The 18,343-nt window shown below is 46.6% G+C and overlaps 1 protein-coding gene across 1 annotated transcript in view; it reads left to right on the forward strand.

The window, feature by feature from the left end:
- Nucleotides 1-217: 217 nt before the first annotated feature.
- LOC146856328 (uncharacterized) overlaps nucleotides 218-18,343 on the forward strand; it is a 145,846-nt gene continuing 127,720 nt past the window's right edge. The window contains exon 1 of the mRNA XM_085651241.1: nucleotides 218-227. Within this exon, the coding sequence (XP_085507367.1) occupies nucleotides 218-227 (10 nt within the window). The remainder of the gene's footprint in view (nucleotides 228-18,343) is intronic.

The raw sequence follows: 18,343 nt of genomic DNA on the forward strand, positions 1-18,343 counted from the left end.
AAACTGCACCAATTTCTAAAACAGCTGATGACACAATTCTTTGAAGTAATCTACATTAAAATACAGTCACTGTAAACTTCCACTCATAGAAACTAGCCCCGCTACCAATAACGCATTGAGAGTATCTTTGCCTTTGTAATTGAACAGGGGATTGCTGCCTTTCGGCTAGATTCATGCTGTTCAAATACCACCTATATGCAGTGCTTAATTTGAGGTGATGGTTGCAGGTGAGGCCCACCATCACTCACCTTCTGAGACCCAGGCTTATATTTCATTATTAGACTTTGACCCAGAAGAAGATAGAGAAAGGGAGAAAAAAGAGAAGGAAGAAGGAAGAGAAAGGATGAAAAAGAATGACATAGAGAGAAAGCGAGAATTAAAAAAAATCCTGCAAGAATGAGATAAAGGGGCAAGGAATGTAGAGTAGTGGATTAAGGAAGCATGAGGGAATATCAAGACTGAAATTCTTTGGTATTCCGCATCCCTGGCGCTCGGTAGCACCATCCATGTGCGTCTAACCAAAACTGTGGGCCTGGGAACTTTATCTTTTACAAATTAAGCACTGCCTACGTACACATATACTTACATAAACACATAAATACATAAATGACTCGAACTAGACAAAATGCAAACCTAGCAGAATAAAGTAAGGGCATATTTCAATTTAAGAAGTGTGATTAAATTACTTCTGTTGCTTCTCTCACCGTGGTTTTTCATCCTCCGACATTAGTAAGTAGTGGGACACCGGTACGGGGATTTGTTGAGGATAGGGATTGGACGAAATTTAAGCGGCGCATGGGACTGTTAGTAAGATCTGATGTGGGAGATGAAGAGAAACAGGTAATAGCCAATCAGGCTGCACAGTGGGCCCGTAATCCTATTTATAATGTAGAGGATGTCTGGGCATCTATGTGAGATTTTAAGCTCATTATACAGCAGCATGCTCTTAAATACATGTCCGCTTCTTTGATTGGTCTTTGGCAACAGTACTTTGAAGCGGAAGCACCTCAAATTTTATATGACATTAGAGATCAAGTCTTTGCTAATGTCACAACAATAATAGCTTATGGGGAAGAATACATGAGAAAAGTCCCAGGTCGGTGTCCCAGTTTCCAATGAGAGAGGTTCATCCTATATATTACCCAGGCATCCCAGAGATACCAGAGTTAACGGATGGGCGAGCTAATGTTACTCGAGCGGCAGGAGCAGCCCAGTTTCAAGAACAATGGGTTTATACTCTGTGGAAAAGAAGTGAGGTTTTATCTCTTAAGACTCATTTGCCAGATCCTAGAAAAAATGCTACAGCTTAGTATAAAGAATTGACTGAATCTGCTTCTTCGATGGTAATGACTCTCACTGATATTGAAATGTTTTTTGGTCTTCTTGTTCTGGTTGCTATTTGGAGAAAGGTCCATACTTCGGATCATGTTCCGGAGCTGGGTGGTACATGGGATCAAATTAAGGCATGGGACCATGAAAGAAAGCCAGGTGATAAGCCCCGAGCGGAAATTTCAGCGTTGCCAGGCCGCATTATTACGTATATGCATTCTCTTATTCAGCTGAGAAAGGTAGACTCGGATAAATTGTCGGCTTGTCGACAAAAAAAGAAGAGAGTGTGTCTGATTTCTTCACCCACTTTGAAGATACGTTTTTGGATTACAGTGGGCAGGATTTGTCTATTGAGGGAGGTGTTCGGTTGTTTGTTAATAGAATTGTTTCTAATTTGCTTCCTGAAATTGCGACTCAATTGCAGGTTTCTGAAAGTACTCACTCTACCTCTTCTCCCTCTGTTATTTTGAATATGGCACAGTATTATGAGCATAGGGATAATGAGGAAAAGGAGAGGACAGAGAAAAGGCATAAGGATTTGTAGACGAAGATGTTGTTACAACAGGCTTCATGGGTGAATGGGAGAGGACGTGGGGGTCCTGCCCAACAGCTTCCACCCTCTAGTAGGCAGCCAACAACCACACCTTTGGGTCCGAATCAGTGTGCGTACTGAAAAGAGGAGGGACATTGGCTTAGCGAGTGTCCTGTGCTTTTGCAGAAGGTAGAGGTCCAGAGAGGACGAGGTTCCTGTGGACGGGGTCATGAAGCTGGTGTGGCTGATAGGGCACAGAACACTGCATCCTCAAAGGGTCGTTCTGATAATAATTATTTTGATGACCCTCATATTACCAGTATTACCATGATGATTATGACATGGAGGAAGTGACAGGAATGTCTTACAGCTAGGACATTGAGGGATAGAGTGGGGGACCAGTTATGATGCCTGTAGACCAGCGTGGTCCTTATGTAACAGCAGAACTGCAAGGTTCGACTACTGAATTTTTGGTGGACACAGGTGTGACAAAAAGTTCTAGTTCTTGAAATATGGTCCCTGGGGTGGCTCTGTCTGGCCATAATAATGTTTCGATAGGTCTTTCTGGTGTACCGGTTGTAAGCCCCATTTCAAGACCCCTTGCGTTTACTATTGGTCCTTTCACTGTGAATTCGCCATTCTTGTTGACATCCAACTGTGGTGAAAATTTGATGGGTCTGAATTTGTTGAAGAAATTGCATGCTACTACTTATTGTTCCCCGGCAGGTGTTTATAGGACAAAGTGACCAGATGTAGTACATTCTAAACAGTGTTTCTCCAAAGATGCGCCTCTTCCTGTTGAATTTGCTGATGTGCCACCCACTTTGTGGGCGACAGGTGATACAGACTTGGGACTGCTGCAGACACCTCCAGTCTCGATACAGGTTAAAAGTGGTGCTATTTTGCCCCGTATCCCTAAGTTTAAAATACCACAGGCAGGAGAGGGAGCCCTATTGCAAATTATTCAGGATTTGATTAAGAAGTGAGTGGTTGAAGAGACGACTCCCAATATTTGTAATAGCCCTATCCTTTCAATTCTTAAATGGACACCCTTAGGTTCCCTTGATGAGCATGAAGATGTTTACAGTTTTGTGATTGATTTGCGCAAAGTTAATAAAATAGTCGTTCCTCAGTTTCCAGTGGTCCCTGACATCACTACTCTTTTGACAATAATTCCTTCTACTGCTAAATTCTTCTCTTTCATTAACTTGAAAAATACATTTATAGTATTCCTATTCATCCAGATAGCAGGTACTTGTTTGGGTTCACACTAGCCGGCAGAAGCTTTAGGTTCTGTCGAGCTCCTCAGGGAGAGTCCAAGTATTTACAGTCAGGCTTTTAAGTCCCAATTGGATTCCCTTTCGCTTTCAGCAGGTAATGCATTGGTGCAGTATGTTGACAATCTTCTCATTGCTTCTGACTCAGAACAGTGTTGTCGAGCTAGTACAGTTAAATTGTTGTTGCATTTGGCTCAACATGGACATAAGGTGTCTCTTTCCAAATTTCAATATTGTCGACAGAAGGTCACCTATTTAGGTCACCTACTGTCGAAGGAGGGTAGTAGATTGATCCCGGTGCGCATCAGTACCATTGTTAAAATGCCCATCCCACAAACTCAGAAACATGTGCATGCTTTTATAGGTATCACTTCCTAGTGCCGGCAGTGGATACCTAACTACTCTTTATTAATCAAACCCTTGCTTGCACTAACCACTAAAGACGTGCACAAGCCCCTACCTTGGACGCCTGAATGTCACCAGTCTTCTAAGCAATTGAAAACTGCGCTTTGTTCAGCTCCAGTACTTGGCACCCCTGACTATAACAAACCGTTTGTGTTGTTCGTCCATGAGATGGCTGGTTGCGCACTTTCTGTGTTAACGCAACAATTTGGAGATAAGCAACAGCCGTGTGCGTATTTCTCTGCTGTTCTTGACCCTGTTGCACAAGCTCTCCCGAGCTGTGTAAGAGCGGTCACGGCCGTGGTAGTCTCCATAAGATAATCAGTTGGACTCGTACTTGACACTGATCTCACAGTCATGGTACCCCATGCTGTGGATACACTTTTGAATAAGACTAAGACACACTACCTCATCAGTGCACATCTGATTGGCTATAAATTAACATTGTTTGCTAAACACATCATGATCAAAAGATGTGCCAATCTGAATCCAGCCACGTTACTGCCCCTCTCTTCTGAGAATGATGAGATTGATAAACATGACTATATCTCCGGATGGAAGAAAAGACGAAAGGACGGGTAGACTTGACTGATGTTCCCTTATCTGACCCACAAGGGGAACTATATGTTGATGGCTCTTGTTTTAAATGACCAGATAGCACTACAACTGCTGCGTACACTATCACCACTCTGCGTACAGTAGTTGAGACATCACGAGTTCCCTGTCAATCGGCCCAAGCTGCTGAGCTTGTTGCCTTACTACGAGCTTGCGAATTGAGTGAGGGACTGGTTGTCAATATTTACACTGACAGCCGGTATGCCTTTGGAGTTGCACATAACTTTGGGCGACTCTGGGCTGAGAAAGGGTTTCTTACTTCGCATGGCACAAAATTCAGCATGGGCACCTTATATTGAGGCGTTTGTCTGCTTTGACACTCCGTAAGGAATTAGCCATAGTAAAATGTAATGCCCATTGGAAAGTCACTGATGATGTAGGTAGGGGAAATGCTTTTGTAGATCAGATAGCTATGGAAACAGCCTGGACTAAAATGAAAAGAATGTTCGTAGCCGGTCCCGCTAGGTGGGTGCCTGAAGTTAATATGTGTGAGGATACACTTGAGAATGTGAAAGATATACAAAGTGAGGCCATGACAGAGGAATTAGCAATGTGGCAAGAAAGTACAGCACATCTGAAAGATTACGGTTGCTGGATTGATAGCAGAGATGGATGTTGCCAGATGCATGTGTTCTTCCTGTAGTCACGATGGCCCATGGCCCAGCCCATATTAGTGCTAAGGGTATTTGCAAGTTGTTAGACCCTGTGTAGGAGAGTAGGATCTGCTTCACATGGGTACCCCCACTTTTTGCTGGTGTTTCACTGTTTTTCGACCTTAGTCTGGCTGTGGCCCTGCTAATGAGGACCACAGCCTAGCTACTTCCTCTCTAAAATGGTTTCCATGTACATTAGGTACATATCTAATTGGATTCTGGAGTGCCTTATAAGCCCCTAGTATATGGTACACAATGTGCCTAGGGCATAGGTACCTCAGAGGCCTACTAGGGGCTGCAGCATGTATTATGCCACCCCTGGGAAGCACTCCAAAATGACACCACAGGTCTGCTACTGCAGCCTGAGTAAGGGTGTGCTTACACACCTTACTGTGGTATAGGCTATCTATATCACTACCTTATACAGACACATGTAAACCTATAAGCCACTCCTATGGCAGGCCTTGACAATCCTGAAGGCAGAGTGCTTGGTTTTATGTGAGAGGATGCCCAAGCATGAGCTGAGCCCCTCTGCAGCATTCGGAAATACTCCCTTATGGCTGTTCTGTGATACAGCCATACTATATACTCTTAAGTGCATTATAACCTCGCGGTAAATGCTAACTTTGGAATGGCTGCATCAAAACATGTAGTGTTTGGTGTCAAACGCTTTGGCATACTACCCCCCCCCCCCCCGCCAGTCGTGGCGGCGGGGTAGCATTCCACCCTTCTAGAGCGAGAGACATGTTCACACTGGCTAAACCCATTTAAAACTTTCCAAAGCCCTGGCATCACAAAATGGATGCCAATGCCACAGACACGGGTCTGGCCTCCTGCTGCTGAGGGAAACTCTGGCAGGGGAGGCCTGGACAATAGGTTTCCTGTCCATGAGCACCTCCTGCACCGAAGATTGTTGGCCTCCACTCCACAAGTGACCCATGGGCCAGCTTCAAGTGCGACCGCTCGAGGCTCCTTCACGATCACTAGCCCGTTGGCTAGCAGGTCCCCACGAAGGCAACTCCTTTTCTAATTGGGCGTTCCTGGTCGCTCCAGATGTGCCCTGACTTACCCTTGCTGGGTGAGTCCCTCAGACCTTGATGGTCTGCACCGCAGTCCTTTCTCTGCATTCCTGTGACTTGCCGTTGCCAAGGCTTGTTGGGTCCTTTTTGGTCGCCGACACCGCAGCACTCGACAGACTTCATGGGACAGCTCGAATCCGGCTCGTGGACTTCGTCGACACCTCCTGGACCTCGTGGCTGAAGAGTCAAGACACCCATCAACTCACCTGAAGCACCCGACATATGTGGGCATTAGTCCATCCTGCACTAGGTCACTGGCAAGTGACCCAGACTCTGTCCCCTCTGCTTTCAGGTTCCTTACATCCTAGATCCAGGCTTGGATCTCTCCGGGGACTTCTCCTCTTCACGGTAGCAGCAGTTCTTAGCAGGCGTCCAGCGATTCTAGAGGCAATAGGCCTAGTGTCTATTCCAGTCGTAGTTCTTATACCACTTTTTTAGTATATGGTTTGGTACACCCCTAGGGCCCAAACGTGTATTTGTGCTTTTACTGATGCTTGATCACTTGTAACTTTAGTACTTCGAACTCCAGTCTCATAAAGAGACTAGAGGGGTGTGTTTAACCTTAAATACATATATTTTGAATATATACCTGGTGTGGTTGTCTTTTCATTTGATCATTCAAGAGATTATAGACTGGTAAAACAAGCTGCTTTACATTCCTTCAAGACTTAGCCTGAAGGCTGCTCTCCATAGCTACCACTAGGATAGCTTTCAATAAAGGTTGTCTTTAACCTATCACCATAAGGGGTTGTTTGGACTTATACAAGGTGCCCACTAGAACTAGCGGACATCATATATCAGGCCAACTTCTCACATTGGTGTGCAGCGTGTGGGATTCCAGCTTGCTATTGTTTTACCAGATAATCTCAATTGAATTGATCAACTGAAGACCACTAAAGGTACCTGAGGTACATACAATATCAAGTTTAGCTACAGTAAGTTCTACCAAACTTAGAGTTGATTGATTGATTGATAAGGGATTTGTATTGCGCTACTTTGCCCAAGGGCGTCAAGGCGCAGATGATGGAAAACAATCAGTCAAATAGCAGGAAAGAGACATTAGGGATAGGCCTCAGAGAAGAGCAGAGTTTTAAGTGCTCGACGAAACAAAATAAGGGATTCCTGATTCCTAAGGTCAGGGGGAAGCTCATTCGAAAGTCTGGGGGTAAGGGCGAAAAAGGCCCTGCCTCCCCACCTTGCTTTCGCAACGCGGGGGACGGTTAACAACTTCAGACTAGTGGATCGCAGGGCCCTGCCTGGGGTGTAGTAGGACAAGAGAGACCTGATGCCCTCGGCCCTTGCGTCATGAAGAGCCCGATGAGTAAGGATCAGAGTTTTGAATTTTATCCTGGCATGCACCGGTAGCCAGTGAAGATGTTTCCTGATCGTGGTTCCAGAGGAGCGCCTAGGGGCATTAACAACGAACCTTGCTGCCGCGTTCTGAACCACTTGCAACCGAAGGACCAATTTGTTGTTCATCCCGAGGTAGAGGGCATTACAATAGTCCAGGCGCGAAGATAAAAGGGCAACCGAGACTAGTTTCCGGGCGTCGGGCGTGAGGTAGTGGGTGAGCTTTCTCAACACCCTTAGAACCCCACAGCAGGTGGAGACAGTCCTATTCACCTGCTTGTCAAAGGTGAGAGAGGTGTCGAATAGGACTCCCAAATTACGGGCAGCCAGGGATGGCTGGGGGCAGACTCCCAGAGTCGATGGCCACCAGTCGGCTAACCACACCTCGTTGTTGCTCCCGAACACCAGAATCTCCGTCTTTTCCCCATTCAATTTTAGGAAGCTAGATGTCATCCAGCCTGCCACGGCCTCCATACAGTTCCTAAAATTTAGGGCTGTAGATCCAATAGATTGTGACAGGGAGACCATAATTTGGGTGTCATTGGCGTACGAGAGTACTTCCAGACCAAAAGATCTAACAAGCCTAGCAAGTGGGGCCACATAAACGTTGAAAAGAGTCGGGCTCAGAGAAGAGCCCTGCGGGACCCCACAATGCAAGGGCTTGGCAGTGGAGAGGAAGTCACCCAATTTGACCCTTTGCTCCCTGTTATTGAGGAAGGAGGTAAGCAGACTGAGGGCCAGACCTTCCACCCCCATCTCACTGAGACGGGAGGCCAAGATGGTGGGGGACAGGGTGTCAAAAGCCGCGGTAAGGTCGAGCAGGATCAGCAGCGTAGTCTGACCCCTATCGACCTTGGTGCGGATGTTGCTAACCACCACCGTAAGGGCTGACTCAGTGCTGTGCTCCTTTCTGAAACCATGCTGAGATGGATCAAGCAGGCGGGTTTTATCAAGAAAGGAGCTAATATGGAAATTCAGATGAGCCTCCAACATCTTGGCCGGGGCAGGAAGGAGAGAGATGGGGCGAAAGTTTTTTAAGGCCTCAGGGTCCAGGGTGGTCTTCTTCAGAAGGGGCTTTACAATAGCTGTTTTCCAGGAGGATGGGAAAATCCCACTGGATATGGCCCTATTCATGACTGCCAGCATGGGGGGCATTAAGGTAGCCTTACAATTTTTTGAGATTTTAAGTGGGCAGGGGTCAAGAGGCGAACCTGATTTAAGGGAGTCCAAAAGTCTCTCTAAGTCCAAGGCCGTAAGGGGAGGAAAACTGGAATAGGTGTCCGCAGGGAGAACAGTATTCCCCAAGTCCGAGGAGAAAGGCCGTGTAAGATTATCTGCCTGGAGGGCTGTGTGAATATTTAAAATTTTAGTGTGAAAAAAGGAGGAGATCTGATCACAGAGTTCTTGTGAGGGAACTATAGGGTCTGGGTGATGAATAAGAGATAAGGTGTCCACAATTTTAAACAAGTCTCCAGGGGAGGTAAGAGAGGAGGTAAGGTTGGAGAAATAGGATTGCTTTTCAACCAGCACCGCCGCTTTATAGATCTTAAGAAGCTTTCTATGTTTGGTCCGGCCTTCGGCAACGGGCTGGGATCTCCAAAGCCTTTCTTGCCTCCTGCATGCCTGCCTCTGAGTTCTAAGGGAGTCAGAATACCAAGGGGCCATAGGGCGTTTCCTAGCACAGTATACTGATTTAAGAGTTGTCTGTTAAGGGATAGCACACCCTTTTTACAACTCAAGAGAGTTTAGTAGGCCACACTAGTGTAGGTAGTGCAATACACCACACCACATTTGTAATGTCTAACCAGCCAAGAACCAGTGGGTCCCTACCAGGAACCAGTGAGCTCCTTCCCTATAAATATGAGGATCTCTCCTTTGCTCAGCTTAGGGCCTTATGTACCATTAGGAAGCTGAAGACAGGCAAAAGCCCATCCACCCAGCATCTCACAAAGATAATGAAACTGGATAATATCACAAGTCCTAGTGGGCCTGTAGATGGAGACAGTGTGGGTGGGGCAGCACCTGAGGGTGGGTCCAGGGGTGGAAACTCCCCTGACCCTAACTCAAATGCTGACCAGACTGGTGACAATGACCAGACTCTGATGAACACAGATCATCAGGATGAGGATGAGGATGATGACAATAATGCCACTTCCTTCATTCCTCCTGGTAGGCCTGAACACAGGGTTAGAAAGGATAGATCTCTGTCAAGGGGATCTATTCAGTCTAACTCCTCTATTGGAACCTCTGTTTCTTCTCGCAGAGGGAGGAAAATCTCACAGGAGAGAAGAGAAAGACTGCTGAAGTATGAGCAAGACAAATTCAACCTCAGAAAGCAGCAGATGGCCTTAGATAGGGAAGCCCTGGAGCTCTACAGTGCTGGTAAAAAGGAGGGACTAGAGTCCCTTGGTGGCAGCAATTTCCCTAGAGATAGGGAGAGGTTTTATGACCATAGAAACCTAAGTAAGATTGTCCCTCCCTACCAGAGTGGGCATGACATCCACAAATGGATAACTGCCTTGGAGAGGGCCTGTAAAGTACATAAGGTCCCTCAAGGTCAGTGGGCAGCAATCGTATGGCTCTCCTTTGCAGACAAAGGTAGAGACCAGCTCCTCACTGTAAGAGAATAGGATGCTGATGACTACAAAGTCTTGAAAAGTGCTCTGATATATGGTTTTGGCCTAACCACTGAACAATACCGGTTAAAGTTCAGAGATACCCAAAAGGCACAAAATCAGGACTGGGTTGACTTTGTTGACTGTGCTTCTAAGGCTCTGGAAGGTTGGTTATTGGACAGTAAAGTGTGTGACTTCATAGGATTGTACAATCTGATAATGAGGGAGCAGATTCTTAATAACTGTCAAAATCAGCTGTTGCACCAGTACCTGGTAGACTCGGATCTGAAATCTCCCCAAGAATTGGGAAAGAAGGCAGACAAATGGGTCAGAACTAGGGTGAGGCAGAAAGTACAGAACCAAGGTGATGACCCTAAGAAGCAAGATTCCAAAAACTCTGATAAGGGTGGGGACAAGGGTAAAGACCAGAAGTCTTCACAAGGGCCCTAAACATATTCTTCGGGGGGATTCACAGGCTAACAAAGGGAAAGGCCAAAAGAAGCCCTGGTGCAAAATCTATAAGCAGAAAACTCACTGGACTAGTGACTGCACCAAGGCTAAAGGAAATACTCCAACCACCACCAATGCCCCTAAGGCACTTGTTCCCCCTAGTACAGTTACAATTGGTGGTGGGAAGACACATAATAAGGGTGTAGTAGGGTTGACCCTGGGTTCTGAGATGGACTCTGACCTAGTCAGAGTTCCAACTCAGGCTGTGCTTGTCAGTGATGGGGGCATGGATATGTCCCCCTTTGTGTGCCCCAGTAACCTGGGCAAATACAGACAGCAGCCTTTAATTAATGGAGTAGAAGCTTGGGCATTCAGATACACAGGAGCAAGTGTCACAGTGGTGACAAAGGATCTTGTGGATCCTGGGCAGATTATACTTGGTGAAATGTACCAAGTGACCAATGCTAGCAATGTCAGAACAGACCATTCTCTGGAAGTTGTTAACTTCTCCTGGGGAGGGTTAACTTGCCTTAAGAAGGTTGTGGTAAGTGCGGACCTACCAGTACAGTGCTTGCTTGGCAATGACCTGGAAACTTCAGCTTGGGCTGAAGTGGAGCTCAGGACACATGCAGAAATCTTAGGGATCACTGCACATGTCTTTGCTCTGACTAGGTCACAGGCAAAAATGTCGAAAGCTGGACAGGCCCTGGATTCTGGAATAATGGACCAGGTGCCTCACAAGAGGAGGAGCAGTAGGGTTAAGGCAGAGCCTTCCCACCTGACTCAGGATACTGATCGGTCTCCTCAGGGAGATGATCTTGAGCCTGCAGAAGGAACTGTCCCAGAGGAGCTTGAACCTGACCAGGTTGAGTTCTTGGGGACAGGGGGCCCTTCCAGGTCTGATCTGAGCCAGGAGCAGAAAACCTGCCCCTCTCTTGAAACCCTCAGACAGCAAGCTGCTGATGAGGCTGTTGGGAATGCTAGTGGCACACATAAAGTTTATTGGGATGATGGACTCCTATACTCAGAGAGTAGAGACCCCAAGCCTGGTGCATCCAGGAGGTTGGTTATAAGTTTAGGGGTTTCCTATTGACACTAGCCGATGATATTCCCCTAGCAGGACACTTAGGCCAGAACAAGACTTGGGACAGAATTGTTCCTCACTTTCACTGGCCCCACATGTCTGAAGACACAAAGGAGTTTTGTCGCTCCTGTGTAACCTGCCAAGCCAGTGGCAAAGCAGGTGGCACTACAAAGGCCCCTCTGATACCACTACCTGTGGTGGGGGTTCCCTTTGAGAGGGTTGGGATTGACATTGTTGGTCCCATGGATCCTCAAACAGCATCTGGGCACAGATTTATACTGGTGGTAGTGGATCATGCCACCAGGTATCCAGAAGCAATTCCCCTAAGGACTACTACAGCACCTGTAGTGGCAAGAACTCTCTTGAGTGTGTTCTCAAGAGTAGGTTCTCCTAAGGAGGTAGTATCTGACAGAGATGGAAACTTTATGTCTAGTTACTTAACTGCTATGTGGAAGGAGTGTGGAGTGAATTACAAATTCACCACACCCTATCACCCACAATGCAATGGTTTAGTTGAGAGATTCAACAAAACCTTAACGGGCATGATCAAAGGACTCCCAGAGAAGCTTAGGCAAAAATGGGACCTGCTCTTGCCCTGCCTTTTATTTGCATACAGGGAGGTGCCTCAGAAGGGGGTTGGCTACAGCCCATTTGAACTTCTGTTTGGTCACCCTGTCAGGGGTCCATTGTGTTTGGTGAAGGAAGGATGGGAGTTACCTCTCAAGACCCCAAAGCAAGACATAGTGGACTATGTACTTGGTCTCCGCTCCCCGATGGCTGAGTACATGAAAAAGGCAAACAAAAACCTTGAGGCTAGTCAGGAACTGCAAAAAAGCCTGGCATGACCAAAAGGCTGTACTGACTGTTTATCAGCCAGGACAGAAAGTGTGGGTGTTGGAGCCTGTGGCCCCAGCAGCTCTCCAGGACAAGTGGAGTGGACCCCACACTATTGTTGAACAGAAAGGGGAGGTTACCTACTTGTTAGACCTTGGAACCCCTAGGAGTCCCCATAGGGTTCTCCATGTCAACAGGCTAAAGCCATATGTGGACAGGGCTGACATGGGCTTGCTCATGGCAACTGATGAGGGACAGGAGGAAGAGAGTGACCCACTCCCTGATCTCCTCTCACAGAACCCTGATGATGGGTCAGTTGATGGTGTAGCCTTGCTAGGCAGCCTCACTGCCCAGCAGCAAACTGATTGCAGACAGGGTCTCAATCAGTTCAGACACATGTTCTCACTGACTCCAAGTCAGACAACCTGGTGCACTCATGAAGTGGACACTGGGGACAGTCTGCCTATTAAAAATAAGATTTATAGGCAACCTGACCATGCCAGGGACTGTTTCAGGACAGAAGTCCAGAAAATGTTGGATTTGGGTGTGATGGAACCCTCAGATAGCCCTTGGGCTAGTCCAGTGGTCCTTGTGCCAAAATCTCACACCAGTGGTGCGAAAAGAGAGATGAGGTTGTGTGTGGACTACAGGGGTCTCAATGCAGTCACTAGGATTGATGCCCATCCAATACCAAGGGCAGATGAGCTTATAGATACTTTGGCCTCAGTCAAGTACCTTAGCACATTTGACTTGACAGCTGGCTACTGGCAGATCAGACTAGCTGATGATGCAAAGCCAAAGACAGCATTTTCTACCCCTAGTGGGCACTAACAATTTGTGGTAATGCCCTTTGGTTTGAAGAATACACCTGCCACTTTCCAAAGGTTGGTGAATACAGTTCTCACAGGCCTGGAAGCCTTTAGTGCAGCATATTTAGATGATATTGCTGTCTTTAGCTCCACCTGGGAGGATCACCTGGTCCTCCTAAGGAATGTTTTGGAGGCCCTGCAAAAAAGCAGGCCTAACTATCAAGGCTACTAAGTGCCAGATAGGGCAGAGTCAGATTGTGTACCTGGGCCACCTTGTAGGTGGAGGCCAGGTTCTACCATTGCAGAGCAAGATCCAGACCATAATGGAATGGACTGCTCCAACTACCCAGACTCAGGTGAGAGCCTTACTTAGGCCTGACTGGGTACTATAGGAGATTTGTCAAAGGGTATGGATCAATAGTGACACCCTTGAATGACTTAACTTCTAAGAAAATGCCCAAAAAGGTTCAGTGGACAGCCAGCTGTTAAAAGGCATTTGATGACCTGAAGCAGGCCATGTGTACTGCTCCCATTCTACAGAGTCCTGACTACTCCAAAAAGTTCATTGTTCAAACTGATGCATCTGAATTGGCGGTTGGAGCTGTACTGTCACAATTGAATGAAGAAGGTCAGGACCAGCCAGTAGCTTTCATAAGCAGAAGGCTGACCCCTAGAGAGAAACGTTGGTCAGCCATTGAGAGGGAGGCCTTTGCTGTGGTTTGGGCTCTGATGAAGTTGAGGCCATACTTGTTTGGTACTCACTTACTTGTTCAGACTGACCATAAGCCCGTCTTATGGCTAAAACAAATGAAGGGTGAAACCCCCAAACTGCTTAGGTGGTCCATTTCCCTACAGGGGATGGACTTTACAGTGGAACATAGACCTGGGAGTAACCATGCCAATGCAGATGGACTCTCTAGGTATTTCCACTTAGAACATGAAGACTCAACTGGTCAAGGTTAGTTTAATGTCCCTGCGTTTAGGGGTGGGGGGGGGGGTTGTGTAGGAGAGTAGGATCTGTTTCACATGGCTACCCCCACTTTTTGATGGTGTTTCACTGTTTTTCGACCTTAGTCTGGCTGTGGCCCTGCTAATCAGGACCACAGCCTAGCTGCTTCCTCTCGAAAATGGTTTCCATGTACATTAGGTACATATCTAATTGGATTCTGGAGTGCCTTATAAGCCCCTGGTATATATGGTATACTATGTATCTAGGGCATAGGTACCTCAGAGGCCTACCAGGGGCTACAGCATGTATTATGCCACCCCTGGGAAGCACTCCAAAATGACACCACAAGTCTGCTACTGCAGCCTGGGTAAGGGTGTGCTTATACCCCTTACTGTGGTATAGGCTACCTATATCACTAACTTATACAGACACATATAAACCTATAAGCCACTCCTATGGCAGGCCTTGACAATCCTGAAGGCAGAGTGCTTGGTTTTATGTGAGAGGGTGCCCAAGCATGAGCTGAGCCCCTCTGCAGCATTCGGAAATACTTCCTAATGGCTGTTCTGTGATACAGCCATACCATATACTCTTAAGTGTATTATAACCTCACTGTAAATGCTAACTTTGGAATGGCTGCATCAAAACATGTTGTCTTTGGTGTCAAACGCTTTGGAATACTACCCCCACCAGTCCTGGTGGCAGGGGTAGCATTCCACCCTTCTAGAGGGAGAGACATGTTCACACTGGCTAAACTCGATGAAAACTTTCCAAAGCCATGCCACTGCCACAGACACGGGTCTGGCCTCCTGCTGCTGAGGGAAACTCCAGCAGGGGAGGCCTGGACAATAGGTTTCCTGTCACAGGGAGGTGTAACCACCTCCCCAGACAGGCAGATGTGTACTGGGGCAGGGTGGGTGCATTCAGAGAATGCTTTTGAGACTCTGCCTGGGGCACATAAGGTGTCTCTGTGCATAGCCCAGTTCAAACCGGTTGCAGGGGCACTCACCCCCTGCTCTGGCGTGAAACTGGACAAAGGGGAAGGGGTGGGGCCTTAGAGTTAGTCCATCCCCTAAACTTAGTATAAGTATATGAATCCAGTCCCTAGGACTTTAGATTACCCTGGACGAAACTCTGAAACATATATCCTGGACCTTCGACTTTCTATTTCGACTAGAAGACGGAAGAAATCTCCCTTGGGGTCAAGGAGGGACTCCCCTGGTTGGCAGGCACCAAAGAAGCAACTGACCATTCTGCAATTCTGAAGCTCCCACCGGACACCAAAGGCTCTGCATCCCCAGAGGTGGATTTCCAGACTTCCCCGAGGCTACCCTGAGTCCACATCAAAGCTGAAGCCCGTGGCTATCGTGGGTGACGTGGAACCGTGAACCCTGTACACCGTGAACTTTTGCAGCAACACTATCTTCCTGGTCATCCTCGAAGTTGTGCTTTGGGCTCCGAGTAGCCCCAGCCTTGAGCACCTTCTGCACCGGAGATTGTTGGCCTCCACTCCACAAGTGACCCGTGGGCCAGCTTCAAGTGTGACCACTTGAGGCTCCTTTGCAATCACTAGTCCGTTAGCTAGCAGGTCCCCACGAACGCAACTCCTTTTCTAATTGGGCGTTCCTGGTTGCTCCAGATGTGCCCTGACTTACCCTCGCTGGGTGAGTCCCTCAGAGCTTGCTGGTCTGCACCGCAGTCCTTTCTCTGCATTCCTGTGACTTGCCGTTACAGATTATCACAATACATATTATTGTCACAAGCTGGATATCCCTTTCTCTGTGGCTTCCTGTAATATAAACAAGGACCAGAATACACCAATCCAAACTCACCCCTTACCTCTACAAATTGGGCTGGGCGGGTATACGTATAATTGACGAGGGACAATGGGTAAGCAGTCCATAACGTGGCTGAAGAGTCAAGACACCCATCAACTCACCTGAAACACCCAAAATCTGTGGGCATTGGTCCATCCTGCCCTTGAAAAACTGGCCATAGACAGTCTCAGCAACAACAAAAATATAGTCATAATCAAACCCGCCGATAAGGGTGGAGGTATAGTTGTTATGGATCATGATAAATGTGAAGTAGAAATTCTCCGCCAGCTTACTAATACCAGCCATTATCGTCAGTTGTCTTCTGATCCACTCACTTCCATTCAAAATACAATATCAGTTGTCACCTCTCAGGCTCTTCAGGAAGGTATCATTAATAAAAAAGTACATGCTTTTTTAAATAACTTACATCCCAGGACACCGGTTATTTATACCTTACCTAAAGTGCACAAGAATTCATCCGCCCCACCAGGTCGACCAATAGTCTCTGGGTGTGGCTCCATTTTGGAACCTCTGGGTAAATTTATTGATGCCATCCTTAAAGATTTTGTACCATTCACGAATACCTTTGACAAAGACAGTACTCATTTGATCAACATTGTAGAGGATCTTCCATACAATATAGATACTGATTTTATGGCCGGCCTTGATATAGAATCGCTGTACACTAACATCCCCCAAGCTGATGGTCTGGCCGTTATTGAACATCTTTTGAATACACGGGAGAGACCAGTGCAGATTCCTACCGAGGTCATAATCCAAGTACTCAATATTGCATTGACCAAGAACTATTTTCTGTACAAAGAGACATTTTACCTTCAAATCAAAGGTGTCTCTATGGGTGCTTGTTTTGCTCCGAATTTTTCGGTTCTGTATGTCCATCATTTGGAGTCTACTGTTTTTTTGTCTGCCCGTAATCCTTTCCTGAATAAGATTCTTTTATGGCGTCAACATATCGACGATATTTTGCTTTTATGGCAAGGACAACAAGAAGACCTTTCCTCCTTTGTCATTTGGCTTAACGATAACCAACCTCATCTCACATTCACTTCTGATATCTGAAAAAATGACCTGCCCTTTCTGGACCTTACATTACATGCAGAGGACGGTACCAAAGGCACAATTTTGTACCGCAAACTGACGGAAAGAAATACTTTGCTCCTATATTCCAGCTACCACCCACGGGGCTTACAGAATGGATTACCGTATGGGCAATTTTTGCGCATACGACGTAATTGTAAATGGCGAAAAGATTATTTTCGCGAGGCTGCCATCCTTTCTGAAAAATTGACTAACAGAGGTTACCTTAAACATCTTGTTAAAAGAGCACTCAAATGTGCATGGTATAGCCATAGGGAGATTATCCTTGCCCCATCTACAAAACGGGAAAATACACGCATTCCATTTGTTTCCACCTACAGCCCCTGTAGCAACAAGGTTGGCACAATAATCAAAAAGAACTGGACACTGCTTCGCTCCTTGACACCTTTTTCTGAACCACCATTGTTGTCTTATAAAAGAGGTAATAATCTCGCAGACAAATTGGTTCATGCCATTACATGGCCGCACATGGAAAAGAAAGACCCATCTATTACTACACTATGGGGCCTACCGCCCATTGTTGGCCATTTTAAATCACAAAATTGTAATGTTTGCGAACTCACCAATAAGTAACACCAAGGTTATTGTTACTTGTGAGCGCACATACCAACTTAAGCATTTTTCAAACTGTCGTACCAAAAACGTGATTTATGCGATTCGCTGCCCATGTGACCTATTATACATAGGGCAAACGACACAAATGGTGAAAGAACGCATTTCTCAACACAAGAGTCGCATCAGATGCAATATAACTACGGCCCCAATGGTAACACACTACAAAGAAAACAATCATTTGGAAACTGAGATGACTTGGCAAGTCATAGACTGTCCATCCCTACTGCTTCGTGGTGAGAATTTGCAACTTCTACTCAATAAATCTGAATGCCATTGGATTGCACGTTGCAATTCTGTCACTAAAGGCTTGAATTCTCTTGATGAATGGAACACTGTTACCAGTACAATGTAGATCTTGTGCAAGAGTAATATACTATAATTTGCATTTAATCCAGTTATTGCGTTTTGGTTTCCCCTGCGCATAATGTCATGATGTATAAGACCTGGTTTTGTATCCCTGTTTTCTATCTTTGTAATTCCCCCTTTTTAGGTCTCGGCTAGCGAAGCAGCGCTTGCGCAGTCTCGCTTGCGAGAGATAATGACTTGGAGTAGAGGGGCTTGAACCCGCCCCTCTTCTCCCCTGTTCTCCATTGGCTGGCCTCTTGAATGCTGGCCAGCCATTGGAGAAGAGGTCCGTCACTCCGAACAGGCCCCGTCCTTTTCGGATTCGGGGGCGTGTTTTTTTCAAGAAGTCTAATTATCTCCTCCAGCCAATGGCAAGAGGAGAACACGCCCCCGAATCCGAAAACGACACTGCGTTTCTCAGAGGCATTTCTGCTTCGCCTCGGAGAAAGGCAGTGGTGTGCTTGTCCTC

This window comes from Triturus cristatus, chromosome 4_1, assembly GCF_964204655.1.
Source record: "Triturus cristatus chromosome 4_1, aTriCri1.1, whole genome shotgun sequence".
NCBI lineage: Eukaryota > Metazoa > Chordata > Amphibia > Caudata > Salamandridae > Triturus > Triturus cristatus.